General features: G+C 61.5%; 1 protein-coding gene across 3 annotated transcripts in view; it reads left to right on the top strand.

Annotated features, from left to right (window-relative positions):
• Positions 1-11,571, top strand: part of KCNT1 (potassium sodium-activated channel subfamily T member 1) — a 54,652-nt gene extending 43,081 nt beyond the window's left edge. For 2 of the 3 annotated variants that reach the window (XM_088525355.1, XM_088525356.1), the window contains exons 13-32: positions 554-690; positions 1,195-1,258; positions 1,463-1,571; positions 2,065-2,173; positions 2,698-2,847; positions 3,055-3,293; positions 4,079-4,295; positions 4,597-4,702; positions 4,841-5,013; positions 5,217-5,288; positions 5,633-5,767; positions 6,042-6,153; positions 6,494-6,595; positions 6,746-6,829; positions 7,147-7,275; positions 7,372-7,392; positions 7,741-8,044; positions 9,328-9,390; positions 11,305-11,389; positions 11,466-11,571. In XM_088525355.1, the coding sequence (XP_088381481.1) occupies positions 554-690; positions 1,195-1,258; positions 1,463-1,571; positions 2,065-2,173; positions 2,698-2,847; positions 3,055-3,293; positions 4,079-4,295; positions 4,597-4,702; positions 4,841-5,013; positions 5,217-5,288; positions 5,633-5,767; positions 6,042-6,153; positions 6,494-6,595; positions 6,746-6,829; positions 7,147-7,275; positions 7,372-7,392; positions 7,741-8,044; positions 9,328-9,390; positions 11,305-11,389; positions 11,466-11,571 (2,517 nt within the window). The remainder of the gene's footprint in view (positions 1-553; positions 691-1,194; positions 1,259-1,462; positions 1,572-2,064; positions 2,174-2,697; positions 2,848-3,054; positions 3,294-4,078; positions 4,296-4,596; positions 4,703-4,840; positions 5,014-5,216; positions 5,289-5,632; positions 5,768-6,041; positions 6,154-6,493; positions 6,596-6,745; positions 6,830-7,146; positions 7,276-7,371; positions 7,393-7,740; positions 8,045-9,327; positions 9,391-11,304; positions 11,390-11,465) is intronic. The other variant, XM_088525357.1, reaches the window with a different exon arrangement.
• The last annotated feature ends 1,341 nt before the right edge of the window (positions 11,572-12,912 follow it).

Raw genomic sequence — 12,912 nt, 5'->3', positions numbered from 1 at the left:
GGGCCTGGCCGCCACCAGCGCGTGAGAGCCTAGGCAGGCCTCTTAAGTGCAAGGATTTCCCTTAACACGGTATCTAGCATAGAAACAGCAGGTGTAATTGCTGAGTCTCGCTGGGATTTACCCAGCTCTGCCCGGAATATCCTCACGTAACGTGGGATCTCCCTGCAAGTGCCTCTCCCTTTCATGCTCTCCAGGAGAAGAGCATCACTGATGCATTTCAGATTTGCATTTCATTCCAAAATCAGCATACGCTTTATTAATGTTGCTCAACCTTGATTACATTCAATCTATATAATGCTGTTAATTTCTCTAATTGCGAGTGTTTCTGCTTAGTGCATGCGCAGCGTGCTCGTACCTCCAGAGCCAGATGCGCCTGCACAGGGCTCGTTGTGCAAATGGGGATGGTGAGAGCCAAGAGCAGGTGCAGATGGTGTATGATGGCACCAAAAGCCAACACCAAAAGCCCTGGAGGACTTGCTTGCTCAGGCAGCAAAACGCCGTGTGTGAGCTGGCGTGCCGGGCTCTGCGAGCCGACGCGACCTCCCTCTCCCAGGACTACTACGTGGTGATACTGTGTCCAACGGAGATGGATATCCAGGTGCGGAGAGTCCTCCAGATTCCCCTGTGGTCGCAGCGGGTGATTTACCTGCAGGGCTCGGCGCTGAAAGACCAGGATCTCATGCGAGCCAAGTGAGCGGGGCGCTGTGCTGGGATCCTGCCGGGATGGGGTCTGGCGCCCGCGGGATGCTGCCAAAACCGGGTCCCCTGCCATGTCCCTGTCATAAGTGACTGTTCAGGATCCCTTTTCTATCTGATTCCCCACATATTCTCCCTGGTGTGAAGGGGATCCTGGCCTTTGGGACACAGCCCTTTCCCAGCTCTGTTTGGGCCTGAAATTTGGGTGTCTGGAACATGTATTCCTCATTCCATAAGGCTGCCCTGTCCCCTGGGTCCTCCTGTCCTGCCTGCTGCCACAGGCAGCTTCTTGTGGCTTTCTGGGTCTTTCTCCTCTGTCTCAGAAGCTGCTCCCGGATCCCTGTGCTTTGCCTGGGCTCTGCTTGCTCAAGGCTGGTTGGGAAAGCAGAATTTTAATTGTGCATGGAGCAGCAGGAGGAGGGAATGGGAGCCCCCCATGCAGTCCCTGCCTGGGGCTGAGGCTCCGCGTGCTTCCTGGCATGGCTGCTGTGTTTGCAGGATGGACAACGGAGAAGCCTGCTTCATCCTGAGCAGCCGGAACGAGGTGGACCGCACGGCAGCGGTAAGGGAGCACTGGGGTACCTGCGGGCAGAGATTCCCATTTCCAAGGCCAGGGTTGGGCAGTGAGTGAGGCTGTTCTGTCCCCTGCTGCCAGAGGGATGTGGGCATTTCACAAGCCCTTGCTTGGGTCTCCACGACATCAGCAATGCTTTAGAGCCAATCTCACTCCTGGAGAGTTGCAGTTCTCACTGTTCTCTTTCCTTAGGACCATCAGACCATCTTGAGAGCTTGGGCTGTGAAAGATTTTGCTCCAAACTGCCCCCTCTATGTGCAGATCCTGAAGCCTGAGAACAAGTTTCACGTCAAGTTTGCTGGTGGGTGCCATGGTCAGGGGTCAGGTGATGGCAGACGGGATGGGGACGGGGCTGTTCGTGTGTCCAGGACTCTCTTTCCTGCTTGTCCTCGGTGTCTTTGGGCCATAGGGGAGGTACTTCAGGCCCTTCAGCCCCTTTCAGCGGGCGCCTTGGGAGAAGATTGCAGAAATTAGCAGCGTTGCTTGAGCTGCTGGTGGGATCCAAGGCAGGTCAGAGAGGTAAAGAGCAGCTCCATGCACCGGCCTCCAGCCAGACCCGCTGCCACGGCCTTTTGGGGCTCTGGTCTCTCCTTAAAGAGACTCATTGGCTGTTGAGCAGAGCCCCGTGGGGTGGCATCCTGGTGGCACTGCATTGGCTGTGCTGGGGACCTGCATGGGACCACGTTCACTGAGTACATTTCCAGTCCTTGGGCCTCCTTTCCCCTCTCTACATTGACCCGGTGTGTGGTGTTCCCCACACGTTGCTCCCCCTTGTCCTGCCCACTGCCTTCCAGATCACGTCGTGTGCGAGGAGGAGTGCAAATACGCCATGCTGGCCCTCAACTGTGTGTGCCCCGCCACCTCCACCCTCATCACGCTGCTGGTGCACACCTCGCGAGGACAGTGAGTGCCCTGCGGTCCCCAACGGACCCCTGCTTTTGGGCTGGTCCACGCACAGCTCACGGGAAAGCTGGGCCTGGGGCACAGCCCTTGGGTCCTGGGTGCAATGTGGTGGATTTTGGGTTATGTGGAATAGCGGAGTGCTGAGCTATCCCTGCTAGGAGAGCCTGTGCCCCACGTGCGGAGCTGTTTGCAAACATCTGCTCTCGGCTCCGCTTCTGAGGCTCCCCCCGCGGGAGCTTTCATTAAATAAAAAGGCACTTAAAAATCAGAAATTAAAATGAGATCATCCTTAGCCTGCAAACACTGACAGCTTATTGAAACACATTGCTGTAATCTTATCGCTGCTGGTCTGAAACGCCGCTTATTAGCACTGCTGTGGGCTGGGTCTCCATCCAGGAGCAGCACAGACAGCAAGGTCCAGGGTGGGGGAATCCTGGCCCCAGCCCCATCTTCTCCTCCTGCACAGTGTCCCTGGTGCCAGGGACAGCTGGGGACACAGTGTGATGTCCCTGTGTTGCCTGCAGGGAGGGCCAGGAGTCCCCAGAGCAGTGGCAGAGGATGTACGGGCGCTGCTCGGGCAATGAGGTCTACCACATCCGCATGGGCGACAGCAAGTTCTTCATGGAGTACGAGGGCAAGAGCTTCACCTACGCTGCCTTCCACGCGCACAAGAAGTGAGCGCTTGCGTGTCCATGTCACGGCGGGGTGGTGGCAGGGGCTGAGCGTTCTCATCCAAGAGCTAGGGAGCTTTGGGAAAGACCTGGGGGCTACAGGGTCTTTGCGAGGGGATCAGAGCATGTTTGCCCCTCTCTGGCTTTGCCTTGGAGAGCCGGGTCCTGGCTGGGCTTTCTCTGAACACCCACGTCCTGTTCGTGTCCCAGGTACGGGGTCTGCTTGATTGGCATCCGGCGGGAGGAGAACAAGAGCATCCTGCTGAACCCGGGGCCGCGCCACATCATGGCTGCGTCTGACACCTGCTTCTACATCAACATCACCAAGGAGGAGAACTCGGCCTTCATCTTCAAGCAGGAGGAGAAGCAGAAGAAGAAGGGCTTTGCGGGCAGGGGTGTCTACGACGGCCCCTCGCGCCTGCCCGTGCACAGCATCATCGCCAGCATGGGTGAGCGCTGCGAAGGGATGATGCACGAGTCAGCAGCACCAGCTCTGGCTGCGGGGAGGAAAGCTGCCGTGGGCATCTCTGCTGCTTGCAGTTCGGATGCTCTCAGCAAGCCCAAACGCCCTTATTAAAGCTCGCGAGGACCATTTTCATTAATAGTGTTCATCTGCATAAATCCCCCAAGCCTCGTCTGGAGAATAAATGCTGCTGGCCACCTCCTAAATCACGGTCCTGATTCACACCGTGATGAATAGCATCGTTTGCGCTGCAGCAAGCGGTGCCTTTTGTCGGATGAGAAATATCATGAGTCATTACTTCCAGCTTGTACCTGGGGAGACCAAATTTGGGGGCGTCTGGAGAGGCTGTGCTGCACTAGCAGCCTGTATTGCTGGCAAATCATTTATGCATTTGTACTCAGGAGCATGGATTTGCATAGATTAAGGCACGATGAGATGCAGAGTGCTCTGCTCAATGGCATTAGTCAAGGTTCTCGTTGTGAGGCTCGCGCGCGGAGGGACCTTGCTCAAATGTGCATTGAGAGGGAGAAACTGTGTGGGCTCCAGTGGGTCTGTTGTGGTCAGGCAGTGGCTGGTGCAAGGGGGGGAATGTTCCCAGCTCCTGCGTGTAGCTTGCTGTGACATTCCCAGCTTTTGTGAGCACCTAAAAATGGATATTTGATGAAGCCCCAGCTGAGGCTCTCAGCTGCGGTTTCCAGCTGCGCCTGTGCGTTTGCTGGTGCCGTTCGCCGCCTCATCGAGCCCCTCGCTCTGCTCCCTTCCCCGTCCCAGGTACAGTAGCCATGGACCTGCAGAACACCGAGTGTCGCCCCATCAACAGCAGCAAGCTGGCGCTGCCGGCCGAGAACGGCGCGGGCACGCGGCGGCCCAGCATCGCCCCCGTGCTCGAGCTGGCCGACACCTCCTCGCTGCTGCCCTGCGACCTGCTCAGCGACCAGTCGGAGGACGAGATGACGCAGTCGGACGAGGAGGGCTCGGCCGTGGTGGAGTGAGTTGCCCTCGGTCGCCGTGGCCGGGCAGAGCTGCCGCCACTGCCCACGTTGGGCCTTGGTGAGGCTGAGCCTGGCACCACGGGTAGAGAAACACAAGGGAGGCTATTCCAGGGCCCCCTGCAATCACAAATATGTGTGTATTTTGGAGAATTCCCAACTGCTATGGGACAGCAGGGAAAAGCAATCACCTGGGGTGGGCTGTTATGCTCCTGCTGCTGCTTCTCAAGCCTCTGATTTCTGTACACATGGAAAACGCTCCCCATGACGTTCTACCGTCGGGTTTTCCCTCTGTTGCAGGTATGTCAAAGGCTACCCGCCAAACTCCCCGTACATCGGCAGCTCGCCAACCCTGTGCCACCTTTTACCCGAGAAAGCTCCATTCTGCTGCCTGCGGCTGGACAAGGTGTGAAGCAGCAGGGCTGGAGCAGGGCAGCTCCTCCTGGAATGGGGCGACTCCTTGTCCCGAATTGCTGGGGTTTAGGGTCAGAGCGGGCAGCTGTGAGCTGGGTGCTGAACTTCGCACTCCCGTTTCTCCGCACAGGGCTGCAAACACAACAGCTTTGAAGATGCCAAGGCCTATGGGTTTAAGAACAAACTGATTATAGTTTCAGCAGAGACTGCTGGGAATGGGCTGTATAACTTCATCGTCCCGCTTCGTGCGTACTATCGGTCCCGAAAAGAGCTAAACCCCATCGTATTGCTTCTGGACAACAAGCAAGTACTTCCCCTTGGAGGTTTCCCATTGCACCAAGCCCTGGGCTTAATTCCCCTGGGCTTTGAGGGGTGACACTGCGGCCCCGGGGTTGTGCCTGGAGTACGGAGCCCTTCCTCCCATGGGCCTGGGAATGCTGTGCATGGATGACTTTGCCTCTCTTGGGTTTACTGAACTGCCCTGCTTTTTGTCATCCTTCTTCCAGGCCAGAGCACCACTTCCTGGAGGCAATCTGCTGTTTCCCGATGGTTTACTACATGGAAGGCACGATTGATAAGTAGGTGTTTCTGCAGTTCCTTATGGTGCAGTGGGTGTCCCAAGCTCCACATCTGCCTGCCTGTAGCAGCAGGGAAGACGGGAGCCATCCTGAACCAGGAGGCGCCCCAGCATTGGCTGCCGTGTAGAGCTTGTGGCACCTTGGGTTGGGTTGAGCGCTTGGGTTGACCAACGGGCTCTGGGAGAGGGAGCAGGGCAGGTGCTGGGGGTGAGGATAGGCCAGGCTAGTTCTAAGCTTTCTCCCTGGAGGGTTCCTGAGCAGGGTCCCCAAGCCCAGTCTCTGCATCCTGCTCCCGTGGGCTCTTCCGAGAGGGTGACTCTGCTCTTCCCTTGGGAACCCACCAGCCTGGACAGCTTGCTGCAGTGCGGGATCATCTATGCGGACAACCTGGTGGTCGTGGACAAGGAGAGCACCATGAGCGCCGAAGAGGACTACATGGCGGACGCAAAGACGATTGTCAACGTCCAGACCATGTTCAGGTGCGAGGTGACTGTGGCACTGGCTCTGTCATTATGTCACAGGCACTTGTCTTTCCTGGCAGCAGCACAAGCAAGGGCGAAGGTGGGAGGTGCTGAGGATGGCAAGTGCATCCTGTCTGCATTTGGGCTTACACTACGGAACAGCAATCCCATTCCCAGCCCTCCGATAGTCACACAGATGGTTTTGGCCTTCCTCAGGCTATGCTTAAAGCTTTAGATGCTGGAGGCTTTCTATTTCTGAGCAGAACAGAAACAAGGCGCTCTCCCATTGCAGGCTCTTCCCCAGCCTCAGCATCATCACGGAGCTGACCCACCCCTCCAACATGAGGTTCATGCAGTTCCGAGCAAAGGACAGTTACTCCTTAGCCCTTTCCAAGCTAGAGAAGGTAAGAGAAAGTCTTTCTTTGTGTGAAAGTTTGGAGAGTTAATACTAATTCAGATCTCTTTGTGGTGTTGTGCTCTCCCGCATGTTGTAGCTGCCATAGTTAAGGTGTTCTGTCCCACACAACCTGCAGCAAACAAATGTGTGGCCAACTGATCCTTGGGCTGTCTGCATCCTTCCATTGCTTCTGTGCTTATTCCGTGTCCGGGCTTTGGGCCATTTTGGGAGCATTGCAGCGAGTGCCTCAAGAGCAGGGACGCTCCGTGCACCGGGTGGTTTTGCTGACACGGTGGAGGGACGTGAGCGGCGCGGGGGCTTCCACTGCTGCTCTGTGCCCCTTCCAGAAAGAGCGCGAGAACGGCTCCAACCTGGCCTTCATGTTCCGGCTGCCCTTCGCCGCCGGCAGGGTCTTCAGCATCAGCATGTTGGACACGCTGCTCTACCAGGTGAGCCCACGGCCGGGGCGGCAGCGAGGGGCTCTCCGCGGGACACGGAGACGCGGGAAGGTCCCCCACGTGTCGGGGCTGTTTCCATGGCTAAGAGCACGTCCAGGGCTTGACTGGACACATCCTTTCTGTGCCCATGTCTCCCGCCAGTCGTTCGTGAAGGACTACATGATCACCATCACCAGGCTGCTGCTGGGCCTCGACACCACGCCGGGCTCGGGCTACCTCTGTGCGGTGGGTGCCAAGTTCCCGCGTGTTGAAACCTGTGCCTCGGGGTCCCCTCGTCCTGCCTGGAGCCTCCGGGCAGGAGGAAAATTGGGCAGAAGAGGCCGCTCCATCATCCCCTGTGTTGCATGTGAGGATCCCAGGGCCACCAGGAGCCCTCACGGCCTCTCCAATGGCTGGACAAGGATTTGCCCCTGCTCTTCTCCAGCTTGTTTTGGGCTCTGGAATCACTGGGTTTGGGGGAAGCGTGGAAGCAGCTTTCCGCACCCCACTGCTGCCCAAGAGCACAGGGAGAACCGTGCGACTTCTGTCCTTATTTTGCTCAGATGAAAATCACCGAGGACGACCTGTGGATCCGGACGTACGGCCGCCTCTTCCAGAAGCTCTGCTCATCCAGCGCTGAGATTCCCATTGGGATTTACAGGACGGAGTCGCACATGTTCGCCACCTCCGAGGTGAGTGGCTCGGCAGCAGCACGGTGTTGCAGGGCTGGTTTTGCGAACCTGCGGTGACACCGTTATTTCATTTTTTATTATTTCCCCCCATTGCAGCCTCATGACATCAGGGCGCAGGTGAGTAGCGTTTGCATCGGCCTTTGCGCGCGTTGGGGGGGTTTCCTTTGCGTTTCTGCCATGCCATGGCATGGGGGGAGGCAATGCCAATGCCCGTCCTTACGCCACCGCAGGCCCAATTTATTGGAATGGATGTCGCCTGCCTCCACGTTGTCTTGCATTGGATATTTTTGTCCCAAATTGGCTGCCCAGGGAGTTTTGGCAGCGCAGAGCCGCCGCGCTATGCGAGCGTGCATGCATGGAGCAGGGAATGGCCATCCCCAAGGAGGGGAAGGTGCCTGCAGCACCATGGGGTCCATCGGGAGCCCCCTGAGCGCGGTGGCCACCCATGACCCGCTGGGCTTGTAGTCACAGATCTCCATCAACGTGGAGGACTGCGAGGACACCAAGGACGTGAAGGAGCACTGGGGCATCAAGACGGGCCACCACCGCAACTCGTGCTCCAGCGACCAGTCGGAGCACCCGCTGCTGCGGCGCAAGAGCATGCAGTGGGCCCGGCGCCTGAGCCGCAAGGGCAACAAGCACGCGAGCAAGACGGCCGAGTGGATCAGCCAGCAGCGCCTGAGCCTCTACCGGCGCTCCGAGCGCCAGGAGCTCTCCGAGCTCGTCAAAAACCGCATGAAGCACCTGGGCTTGCCCACCACGGGGTACGGTGAGTGCCACGCGCGTCGCGCTCGCGGCTGCTGCGTCCCTGGAGCAGGTAACGGGGCGGATGTCGGAGCTGGCGCTCCCAAGCGGGGCCTCGTTCCCCGGCGCATTCCCGCTGCTGTTGCTGTTCCCGGAGCTGCCGGCTGGACACCCCTTGGTCCCCATGGCCAGCGATGCTCAGCGGTGGCACCGGCAGCGCTCGGAGGGACGGGGAGCATCGCGGTGGCCCCGCGCGGTCGCCCGCGCTCCTCATCTACCCCAGACTCCCATGCCGCAGGGGGAGAGGAACTGGTGGGAGCTGGTGCCACCCCCCTCCCTTCTCCTAGAGGTTTTAATCCACCAGCAAATTCCATAGGGGGGAAGGTTTTCGTAGCCCCAGGGCTGTGGTTTGCTTCATTCTGTGCAAAACCGGGCTGGCGCTGCGCGCGGCGGCCCCCGCCGCGCAGCCGCGTCCCCCCGCGCTTGGTTTGTCCCCTGTCGCTGCTGGAGTCTGTCGCTGCCCTCCGTCCCGACAACGTCTCTCGCCCGCAGCTTCCTTGGTTCGTGTTTCTCTATTTCTTGCTGTCCTTCTCTCGTGTGAGCCGTCCTGTGCCGCTGCCTGTTCGCTGCCCGCTCGCCCGCGCCGCCCCGGCCCCGCGGGGACGCCCCGCGCTTGGCATCGCTGCGGGGAGCGGGGTCCCGCCGGGGACGCGGGCCCCGACACGCGGCGGGGGGCGAAGGACGGCGCTGCCAGCGGCGCAGGGGGACGTGGAGCTGCGGGACAACCAGGGGCTTCCCCCCTGCCCTGGGGACCTTCCCAAATTTGGGAGACCCGGTCCCCGCCATGTGTCCTGGCTTCAGGACCGTGTCCCGGCAGCCGCGTTTAACTCGCACGGCTGAGACCCGCCATGGGGGCCCGTGCGGGCCCCGTCCTCGCCGCGTCGCCAGCCCCGTGCTCCTGCTCCGGCCACCTCCAGCGCCGCCACCTCCGCGTCCTCGGCGTCACTTGGCAAAACCCCCCTGCAGAATCGCCCCGCCGGGGCACCTGGGCGCTGCTTCCCCTCCAAAATTGTCCGGGATGGCGTTGAATTTTGCCAGTGAAGCTGAGGCTGCGCAGGGGCAGGAGGGGCCCTGTCCCCGGCCGGCCGGGGACGCGGTGCCGGGGCCGCTCCGGGCCGCGCACGGGCTCCCCGCCGGAGCAGCGCCCGCCGGCCGTGCCGCAGCAGCCGCTCGCTGCCCTCCCCGCCGCTTGCTGACCTCTCTCTCTCTCTCTGTTTATGTCTGTGCCTCTCCCTGTATGTTCTGTAGAGGATGTAGCAAATTTAACAGCCAGTGATGTGATGAATCGGGTAAACCTGGGATATTTGCAAGGTAATTCCCTTCCCCGGGGAGTCCCGCGGGCCTCCGGGCGCGCAGCGCCCAACAAGATCATGGCAGCTCCGCTCCCTGCTCCCCGCTCCCCCCCTGCGGCGCCGCCGCGAGAGGCACCAAGAGCAGCGCAGGAAGGGCCGAGGTGCCCGCGAGGGGCAGCCGGGAGGGCCAGGGCTCCACGGGCAGGATGTGGGGCGAGGAAAGGGTCCGGCACAGCGGGATGTGGGGCGAGCAAAGGCTCCACAGGCGGGATGTGGGGCGAGGAAAGGCTCCACGGGCAGGATGTGGGGTGAGGAAAGGGTCCGGCACGGCAGGATGTGGGGCGAGCAAAGGCTCCACGGGCAGGATGTGGGGCGAGCAAAGGCTCCACAAGCGGGATGTGGGGCGAGGAAAGGCTCTGGCAGGCGGGATGCGGGATGCGGGATGCAGGGCGAGCTGGTGGTCGCCTCTCCCCGCCGTCCTCGGCACTTCCCCCTGCCCGCAGCTCCGCAGGCTCTTGGGGACGCTGGTGGCAGGAGAGGACAGGGCTTTGGTTGGTGCCGCCATGGAGGTGCCCAGGTCCTGGTGGCGCTTCGGGAGCCCCCGCGGGCTGGTGACACCAGCCCCGGGGCTTGCAGCAGGGGCGCAGGTGGCCTTGGTGGTGGCCTTGGTGGCGCTGCAGGAGCAGCCGGGTGGCGGCAGGTCCCCGTGTGCTGCTGTGGCCGTGCCCTGTGGCGGGCAGCGCTGGACCCGCTGCAGGGGCAGAACCGGGATTCCCCTGGCCGAGGCTCCGGCAGGGAATGGCTGCAGCCACCGCGAGCCCTTGCGGCCCTGGGGCAGGGGCTGCCCTGGTGCTGCCCCCTCCCCAAAGGGCGTTTTGGCTGAGTGAGCGGGGCCGGGTGTCCCGGCAGGGCCGCGCGGCCGCAGCTCTGCCCCGTGGGGCAGCGTGCGGGGGCAGCCGCGGCGCTCGCAGCGGGGCCGGGGTCGATGTCCCCCCAACCCTGCGCCCCTCGCGCAGGCTGCAGGGCTGGGCCTGGGGCGCTGCGAGTGCCCGGGAGCCGCGGCCGGGCCCGGGGGAGCGCAGGGAGCTGCGCGGGCGCCCACCCGGCCCCCCGGCTCCTCACAAGGCTCCGGGGTGAGGCCGGAGCGGCTCCGGGGGCAGGTGCGGAGGAGCAGGGCCAGCCCCGGGGCCGGGACCCCTCTGCACCCCCCAGAGCCACGTGCAGCACCGAGGTGCACACACATCCCTGCGCAGCATGCGTTCCGCACCCCCATGCACCCACCTGCACCCCAATGGACCCCAGCCCCACATCCCCCCCTGCACCCTGCAGAGCTCCGGAGGCGGCAGCCAGGGAGCTGGGGAGGAAAATCCCGGAGCTGCCGCCGCTCTGTGGGTGCCCGTGGGCGCTCGCTGGCACCGGGGGGGAGGCCGGCGCGGTGCCCCGTGTCCAGCCTTGCAGCCACCCGCTCCCCGCGCCATTTCGCCACCCCCCCGTCATCCTCGTGTCCCCACGTCCCGCCATCCCCGCGGCACCTCCCCGCATCCATCCCCACATGATCTTGTTTGGGCCGTGGGGGCGCAAGCTGCTCGCTGGGCTGGGCTGTGCGCGGGTGCCACCAGCAGCGCGGGGACAAGTCGCCCCTTGGGGGGTCCCCAGCACCTCTGGGTGCCCCAGCGGCTCCGCATCCATCATCAGGGAGCTTTTCCGCGGGGAAGCAGCCCCGGCTCCCGACGCGGCTGCAGGATGATGCTAAAACGGAGTCGCGCACGGAGGGGATGCGGCTCCGGGGTGGGGGGGCTGCCCGTGCCCTGCGTTTCCCCAGGATTAACGTGTCCCCGTCCCGCGGCCGAGCCAGGTGAGCGGCTCCCGGTGCGCGGGCGGGCGGGCGGGGGGCGCCGGGGCCCGCGGTGCAGCGCCTGCCCCGCTCTTGCAGACGAGATGAACGACCACCAGAACACGCTGTCCTACGTGCTCATCAACCCGCCGCCCGACACGCGCCTGGAGCTCAACGACATCGTGTAGGTGCCGCGGGCGCGGGGGGCGCCGCCGCGGGCCGCCCGGCCGGCCCCGCGCTCAGCCCGCTCTGCCCCGCAGGTACCTGATCCGCTCCGACCCGCTGGCGCACGTGGCCAACGAGGGCAAGAGCGGCGCCCGCCGCGGCCCCCGCAGCCCCGACACCCGCGACGAGACGCAGCTCTGAGCGCGCCCGCGGCGCCGGCACCGGGAGACGAGGCCGGATCGTGGGAGCGGGAGAGCTGCCACCTCGGGATGTGCCCGGGAGCGGGTCCTGGGAATGCAATGGGTCCCGGTGCCACCGTGGGTCTTGGTGGCACCGTGGGTTCCAGGGATGCAGTGGGTCCCGGTGGCACCATGGGTCTTGGTGGCACCATGGGTCTTGGTGGCACCATGGGTCCCCGGGCTGCAGTGGGTCCTGACGCCACCATGGATCCCGGTTCCGCTGTTGTTGGTCCCACTGGGAGTTTCTGCAGTGGAAACAGCAGATGTATTTTTCATCTATTTTTGCACACTCCGAGACGTTGATGTGTAAGCGGTTTATTTGACTGCCAAGTGAATAACCGACTGATTAACTTTATATCCTTTTACATTCATATATAAAAACTTAAATGTGATTTTTTTTTTTTTTTTTTTTTTTAAGAGAAGCCTGTAAAGCACAAGGTGTCCGACCCGGCTCCCGGCCCGGGCGCTGCCGCCTGGCCAGCCCCTCGCCAGCCCCCAATAAACTTGTTTACAAAAAACTCTTTAAAAATCGCAGCTTTAAGCCATTACTAAGCTGGCCTTCCCGGCCGCCTGGAGGCCCCAGGCAGTGGGATGGTGCGCGGTGGCCCCGGACATCCCGGACACAGCGATGCCGACGGGAATGCCAGCAGGAATGCCGGCTCCCTGCGCGATCCCGGGCCATTCCTGAGGTCTCTGCTACAGGCCATTGGGCAAGGAGAAAATACACAAGCAGCCACAATGGGCTGGCTAAGGAATGGGACAGAGTTTGGGGTTGTATTCCCTTTTCCATATCCTTTTCCTTTTTTTTTTTTTTTTTTTTAACTCTTTTTCCTTTTCCTTCCCCCCCCTGCTTTTTTTTTTGTTCCTTCTCTGTTCTCCCTCTTTCTCCTTTCCCTCTTTTTCCCTTTTCCCCCTTCCCTCTTTTCCCTTTTTCATCTCTCTTTTCCCTTTCCTTCCTCCTCCTTTCCCTCCCTGCAGGCGGAGCAGCTGGGCTCATCTCTTTGGGTACTGCAGATGCTGCTTTTCTTTGCTCCCGTTTGTGACTCTCGTGCCAAAATCCCGGCCCCGATGGGGGCTGGAAAGGTCCTGACAGGCTGGACACGGACACAAAGCGGCTCCGGGACAGGTCCGGCCTTGCCAAGGCTGGAGCTGCTCAGAGCTGGTTTCCAAATTGCCTCTCCAGGGTGAAAAGCTTTAATGAATCAAGGCCGTATTTCAGATTTTGCTTTTTATTGTTTTGCTGCTCCTCAGGGGCAGCAGAGCAGAGTTGTGGGGCCAAAAAGAGATCCAAATCCAAGTGCTG

Source organism: Tinamus guttatus, unplaced genomic scaffold (assembly GCF_059628265.1).
Source record: "Tinamus guttatus ecotype Peru unplaced genomic scaffold, ASM5962826v1 Tinamus_guttatus_pri_ptg000226l, whole genome shotgun sequence".
Lineage (NCBI taxonomy): Eukaryota > Metazoa > Chordata > Aves > Tinamiformes > Tinamidae > Tinamus > Tinamus guttatus.
This window is presented reverse-complemented; position numbering and strand designations above follow the sequence as displayed.